General features: G+C 42.5%; 1 protein-coding gene across 1 annotated transcript in view; it reads right to left on the reverse strand.

Moving 5' to 3' along the window:
* WNT5A (Wnt family member 5A) overlaps positions 1–7,816 on the reverse strand; it is an 11,023-nt gene extending 3,207 nt beyond the window's left edge. The window contains exons 1-3 of the mRNA XM_008632328.2: positions 7,553–7,816; positions 6,142–6,407; positions 948–1,369 (exon numbers count right to left, since the gene is read on the reverse strand). Coding sequence (XP_008630550.1) covers positions 948–1,369; positions 6,142–6,407; positions 7,553–7,632 — 768 coding nt within the window. The 5' untranslated portion in view covers positions 7,633–7,816. The remainder of the gene's footprint in view (positions 1–947; positions 1,370–6,141; positions 6,408–7,552) is intronic.

The following is a 7,816-nucleotide window of genomic DNA, read 5'->3' on the forward strand; positions in this document are numbered from 1 at the left end:
ACTCTTGGCTCGGCATCCTCCTCCTATCCCAAATACTGCTCTGGAAGAGAGACTTCATCCAAGAAGAAACCCCCAAACACCTATGGGTGGGAGTCAGAGCTACATAGCAATATCCTCTTTACAAAGCTTTGGCAGGGAAACCTCAGTCATTTGCCCTGTACAAATAAAATAAGAGTCAGTGTTGACACTGCCCCAAAAATCCTGGGGTCTGACACATTAGATGATACTGTAGACAACTTCCACCCAGCAGTTACAGAGTCTTAACGCTGCCAAATGGCACTGCAAAGATGAGGCTGAGGAGGGAAAGAACTCCCAAGTCTCTGTAAGCAACTGTGAAAGTGTCATTTTTCTTCTTGCTAATAGTAATTGGCCTGTCCATTGCTGATTTCAGACACCCTCCTCTTACATTTAAATACTATTAATTTTCAATTATCTTTCATCCTTCTTCACCTTAGAACACAAGTGTAAAGTCTCCAGCTGAGTATTGCTGGCACTTCAAGCTCTAGGAAAATAATGATTTTGGCTCTTCATATTCAGACTATTAAAAAAAATAAAAGTTTACACCCATTCATTTAAAGCATTTTTGAGATTAAAGAACCCATGAAGACATGTTCAACCACAGAAGACCATGTTTTCTAATAGCACAGAGAAGCTTTTCACATCCTCTTAAACCAGGGAAAGAAAAAAAGTCAGAACAATCCTGTGGCACGATTCCAGCCTGGGAAGCCCAGCACATCCCTCTTCCTTCCAACACACACTGTCCTGGTTGGAAATACCAACTAATAAAATTCTGTTCTACTGAGAATCCACAGCGAGCAGGGCACTTTTCACGAAACAATACAGAGGGAAACACAACACGCTTTGGTCCCAGCCTCCCCCATGAGGAAAGCAACAGGACTGTCAGACAACCAGAAGCAACACCAACTCATCCCCACCCACCCACCCACCCCCTGTATTTGCCGTTTTCTTGTTTGGTGCATCAAAACAAAGACAAGCCATGGTGGCTGCTCTGTGCCCCGCTGAGCCACGTTCTGCCCAAAAAGAAGGGATGAGGAGGAGCGTGGAGGGACACTCACTCTTCTGCCGGCCTCATTGTTGTGCAGGTTCATCATGATGCGGGCGCTCTCGTAGGAGCCTCGCTGGTAAACTCGCTCGCGCTCCCGGGCATCCACAAACTCCTTGGCGAAGCGATAGCCGTACTCGATGTTGTCCCCGCAGCCGCCCCACAGCCAGTCCCGGGGCAAGTCCTTGGGCCGCGCGGCACGGCTGCAGCCGCAGGAGGACAGCTCGCCCTCCCGGCAGGCACGGCTCATGGCGTTGACCACGCCGGCCGCGCTCACCGCGTAGGTGAACGCCGTCTCCCGGCTGCCTGCACAGAGACACAAGCGGGGTTAGGGGACAGCCAGCACGCCCGGCCCGCTGAGGGGCCAGGAGGACAAAGGCTCTCCAGAGCCACCAAGTTCACTTGCATGTTAAAAGGTGGAGTAACCCTGACCCATGCTGCCCAAAACGTCCTCACTATGAAAGAAGTGAGCAAAACCAAGCCATGTGAGCACACACAGAGTTTGTCACGAGCAGAAATCACTTCTCATTCATGGTGGTGAATGCTTGGATGAAAGAGCAGAATGGAGGTGGGTCAGGACCATGAGGCCAGAGAGGCCAAAGCAGCCATGCCTGCATGTGAGGGGAGGGAAGGGCAACAGGCTTCCTGTCCTTTAGAAGAAAGAGATGTTAAATACAACTTTTAAAAGTCTGGTTCTTAAATTACTACTTCTCAAACATGATTGATGCACTTCACCCACTTGTTCCAATTTATTTAAAGTTCAAGCATTTTACAAAGGTCTCCTGGTATCAAAAGAAACGTGCAGCAGAATAACACACAACTTTCCACCCTACACATTAGCCAGACACTTCTGGAGGAGAGTATTTAAAACTAACAACAACCTGTGCTGGTTATTATCCACCACTCCAGCTCCTGCAAACATGGCAAGGGAGCTCATGGACAATCATCTTTACAAATTACAGGGAAGAAAAAGCCCTTGGCACAAGGTGGCCTTGAAGGTTTTCTCCTGCATCTGGTGCCCTTAAATGGAAATGGAAAACCTCAAGTTTCCAACTTTCGTTAAGAAAAACTTACAATACCCATAATGTAAGACATGGGCACATACCATCCTATTGACAGTGTCTGATCCCACCTCATTTAGATTCTGACTTCCCCAATCACTTTTCCAAGGTTGCCACAAGTTCTGAGTACAACTAGCAAAGCTTTCAGACAAACAAACACAAAACTTGCACCAGGGAACAACACTTGAAGTTTGTTTTTCCCCTTAAGAGACAGCATCCCAATGGGTCTTTTCCAAGAAAGATTCTCAGACTGACTAAGAATAGACTAAATATTTTTTTCTGTTTATATGAGTTAAGTTTTATTCCTTATCTTTAGTCTAATCAATAGATTAAGCTAGCTTTTAATCTTGATTTTACATGTTTTTTCTTAGGGAACAGCGTGGGCCTTTGTAAAATTAGGACTTTCAGAGGCCATGTTTTGGGCAAGTCATGTATATTTAGACAGCAACATTTTTAGGCAAAATCTCTTTGTACAAGACGTATCATGACAGGTCAAATCTAATAGGAGCTTTCAAGCACTTCTGAAACATAAATAATTTGAAGTCTGGTTCATATTTAACATCAAGATGACACCACGATCAGAGCAGCTTTGTTAATATAAGAGCTGTCATCCACTGGAATAATTTTAGTAATAGATGCTGGGTTTAAATGGGAAAAATCAGAAATCTTACGTTAGGAAAGATGAGACTTAAGGAAGATGAGAAGCACTTTGCTACCTAACTTACTATTGTCTGTACTCACAGACACCTGCTCTTGGAAGTATTTACATGAACTGTGGGTATAAAGGGTTACAGGAGTAGCCTTTTCAGTTAAAAAAACATTGGCCTTATGTGGTGACTTAGGCCTCGCACGTACTGCAAACTATAGCAGGGGGAACCTCATACAGATTTTAATGTTCCCATTTGCTCTGCAACACACATTTTTGGATTAATTCCTTAAGCAAAATTTCCACTATATTGAGAGGAAAGAAACATGGTCTGCTTTGGACCACAGGACTTGCCTCTTCGTTCCATTTTTGTTCTTTTCCATGTTTAGTTAGCTCATGCTTTCACATGGTTAACTCTGCTGCTTATTGCGGGATTTAAACTTATAAAGCTGACTATTTTTGACTAGTTTTCATTATTATCCTGGAATAAATTTTAAAGACCTTACTCTTAGTGGGAAGGAGAAGGAAAGGCTTGGGTACAGGAAAGAGAGTTGCCCTGCAAGTTCCCTCCTTGGACATTTAAGCAAATTATAAAATAGCATCAGCTGCTGAAGCACACTTCAAGCCAACACTGCCTCAAGTCATTGACCCCAGGAACACATTAAGAGTGATGGTTCCACACGGATGAGTTACTCTGAGTTTTAGGGGTTTTTTTCTTTTTTTTTTACAGCCTTTAGGCACAACTGTGCTTTCCTTCACTGTCAAACATATCTGTCTTTTCCCACAGTCCAGGATTTCTCTCTATTGTAGCCATGGCAAGCAAACACACATTCCAAACACGTTCAAGTCCCCTCTCTCCCATATATATAAAACATAGAAATGGAACTGTTCAATATACACACACTGTAGGAAGCCACCCACAGAGCAAGGCGCTGAGCTTTACACTTGATCTGAATAAGTCTGCAAGAACAGAACCTTTTTTTTTTTTTTATACCTGAACATAAGATACAAAATGTTCTTTGTCTTGCATTTTAAAAGCATTCAACATCAAGCTGAAGGCAGAACAAACTGGACCCCAACCACACGGAGCTGTTGGGGGAGGATCCAGTGATTTTGTTTCCTGTTAGCACTCAGCTGTGTGTGCAAAGCCCATGTGCAGCCTGCACAGGGCTGGCCACAAAGCCAGGAGAGGGGGCAAAGTGGGGAAGGCAGCAAGCACCGTGGCCTGACCTGGGAACCAGCACCCAAGGGGAGCAGTGCAGAACACAGGCCCTAAAATTTTACAGTTCAATAAGCCACAGAGCAAGTTTCCAAACCCAACGGCAGGTTTATTTGTACAGCTTTAGCTAACTGCAGGGTAAATCCTGGAAGAAAGACTGTCCATTGACACACGGGGCCGTGGCTGTGCCGGCGGGCAGTGCCGTGCCCGGGAACTCTCTGGGGCACAACCAAGGGCACATGGCAAAATCTCCCAAACAATGTGCACTCAGAGCCTGCACCTCCTGCACCGCAGGGAGCAAGGGGCATCTGACAGCCCATCACACAGGCCATGGCAGGCTGAACTCAATGGAATCAGGCTCTGAAAGTGTCCACTTTTCCTTCCATGCAGAGGAACACCAACTGGTCCTAACAGCATTTCAGCGTGAAATACTACAACTGTTACACCACCTTCCTTGCTCTCAGTGAATACACTCTTCATGCTCTAACTCCTGAATATGGCTATTAACCTTGCTTCCATCTGCAATTAGAGTAAGTGGCTTAATTACATGATGAATTGCTGTGTAGACATCAGCTAATACAGTCATATCCAGCAAAAGGGTGCGGCAAAGTTATTTAACTTGAAAGGAACCACCTTTAAATATATCTGTCATACTTGGGGAGGGCAGAAACATTGATTCCAGAGACAGACACCACAAACCACGGGCCCCATCCTGTACACTGCTTCACACCAGCAGTCCCCCTGAGCTAATTTTCACTTGCTTGGATAATAAATAAGGGCTGAAGGATGAAGGCCTAAATTTTAAACAGATTAATTTTCTGACATTTGTTAGATTACTAGAACAGAGAGGTGTACAGAAAAAGCTTGCTTTCATGTTACATGTGTTTTAAGACTCTTGCTTGAGTAAGCTTAAAAAAACCCCTTGATGGGGGATTAATACTGTGCTTCAAAAAGCCTAGGGAAGGTTGTTTATCTAAAATCAAATGTTCCAATTCAGTACTTTTATGCAATAGAATTTTTTTCTATTTGTCTAACAATCTCCAAATAAAAACTTCTTTTAACAAGAACTGAGACCAAATGTGAATTGATGTATTCCTTCAACTTTAACTGGAGTCAGCCCATTTACAGACAAACCTAGACTGAGACCGATTTTAAAACTTTTTCTTTTGTCAAAGCAGGACAGAAAAACACTGACATAAAAGCTTTACTTTACAACTCCAACTAAAAAGCAGTGCTGCATTTGCCAGGGTACTGCTCACTACTTAAAAGATCACAACTGCCACCCAGAAAAATAAACGTTTTTCAGTTGATTACACAAAATCAGCAGTCTGATTTGGGAAAGTCACAGGAAGGTTTCACCAAGGACCCAGTTCAACAGCACTGGTTAAAATTTTGCCAAGGACTTTAAAATACTATAAGGTCCCTAAATGCCAGGGAAGGCAGGCAGCACGTGAGCACTGGAGAAGGCCATTTCAAAGAGGATCTGATAGGGAAAGGGTAGGGTGTCCACCAAATTGTGATAAGATGTTAAACAAGAATCTGTCTCTTACCAGCAATGTGATTCCATTAAATGGGAGTTATAAGAACAATCACACATTTTGCCATGATAGAACTGATTTCATGAAAACTACCCCGCTACAGTACTATAAAAATAAATCTGTTTTCCTTAAAAAGAGGGAAAAAAAATTACCAGATCTGGAAATAAGCAAGGAGGAATTGCCTATAAACACTAATCGACAGAGCAGCAATTTTCAGTTAACCTCTGGACCAAGAGCGATTTATTATCCAGCTGCTAACTTTGGAACTAGACATGGACATCTTTAATTTTACAGGACGCTGCTGGTTTTAATTCTTGTAGGTTGCCTTCGTTTTGTCTCAGGTTTTCTAAAAAGAGATTTCAGGGCCTCATTTTCCTTTCTCCCCTATTCCCATATGCAAATATATATTCCTACTTTGATTTCCAAGACACATGGCTGGACAGTGGTGGGAAATCACCTCCGGCTAAAAATAATCCAACTCCTTTGCCAACTTTCAGAAACACTTGATTGTATACAGTACTCAGTAAGAACCTGGCAAGAGATTCAAGTGCAGAACAGTGTGTGCCATACATATCCTTAGACAAGAGTTTAATCATAAAGATGTTGCTTCCTACCTATCTGCATGACTCTGCCAAAAACAGAGTTGTTGTCCACAGTGCTGCAATTCCATCTTCTGTGTCTGAATTGATACTGGCACTCCTTAATGCCCGTCTTTGCACCCTCTCCAATGAACTGCATGTGGTCCTGATACAATTGGCAGAGTTTCTTCTGTCCTTGGGAAAGCCCTGCTAGCTGGCTACATAGTGGCTGGGCTCCTATAATATACACCTCTGACATCTGAACAGGGTTCATGGGGTTCATGGGGTTCATCCCTAAAGACCTGCATAAAGAAAGATTTGCATTAATAAACAGAAGACTTCAAAATAAAAAAAAAATAATTTTTAAAAAAAAAATCTATAAATCACAGACAGAACTGTATCATACACGAGTATACAACTCCTGCTTGTGCTAACAAGTGAGGAAAAACCCCAAAGACTTAAATATGAAACTTTTGTTTTAAGGACAGGACAGAAGTCATTAGTTTCCATCCATGTGGTTATCACCATACATTGTGTTGACTGAAGCACTACACAGACTTGGAAGACTTGCATCTAGGCAGTCTTTTAGCAGCTTAAACTGACATAGTACAAATAACAGAAACTCCAAACAATTGGAAGGCCAGGAAAATAAATAAAGCAAAAATGAAAAAAGCTCTCCAAAGCCCAATTTGTCTCAACACATATTTTATATTTAAGTCTGGGTTTTTCAATCTGATCTATAAACAAGTAGGGAAATCTTTAGCAAGCCAGAAGTTAGAAACTTGCTACAGACTACTTCTAGCTTCTTCCGAATGACAACACAAAAACATACAGGCAAGTATATTCACGCTAAACGAAATCAACTTTGTTTCCTTAAAGTGCTCTTCACATGGTACATTTCAATTAAAAAGTGGCCATTAATCCAAAAGGCATCACTGGAAACAGCAGACAAACACCTATTTCAAGAACTCTCAACATGGTACATACACAGATAATTTGCCAAAGCAGGAATTTAAATGTACTTCTTTGTAATGAAATATATTTGTAAACAGTTCAGTTGCAGAAAACTTCAAACCGAAACTTTAAGTTTTTCCTTGCAAATCAGCATTTTCTCTTATACATGCAAAACTTCTAACCTAAGGGAGTTGAAATGTCCCTTTTAAAGGAGAAACAATTATAGTTATTTAAAGATGATAAAATTCATAGAGAATCTATCATACAGCATTTCTAAAAACCGTATTTGATAAGACGAGACGTTGCACATTTACCCTTATTTGACAGACCCGTTCCTTTTCCTACACAACATATCCCAACCAGCGCACTTCTCCCCTGCTGCCTTGCTCCTGCCGCACTCCCGCAGAAACAAAGTACAGAAGAAGCACAGAGACATTGAAGCGAGCAAATCGTGACACCCCCTTTCAAAACCAAGCCGATACTAGATGCTTACCACCAAGAGCTGGCTTCTATTACAACCTGGGTAAAAGAGGAGAAAACGGCCAGAGCCACTACGAGGTACTGAGAAGCCATTGTACTGCCAACTGTCCCCACAGCACCTCCGTGGATTAATACTGCACTGGATTTCTAGAGGGGGGAGAAAAAGGATCAGATTGTTTATTGCTTCTCAGACCATTTTCGAGCATTCAAGTTTAAACAACGGAAGTCTCCGGGCCCCTTTTAACTTGACTCTGACTCGCCGGCCCTTCTCCCCGCC

This window comes from Corvus brachyrhynchos, unplaced genomic scaffold, assembly GCF_000691975.1.
Source record: "Corvus brachyrhynchos isolate BGI_N302 unplaced genomic scaffold, ASM69197v1 scaffold4, whole genome shotgun sequence".
NCBI lineage: Eukaryota > Metazoa > Chordata > Aves > Passeriformes > Corvidae > Corvus > Corvus brachyrhynchos.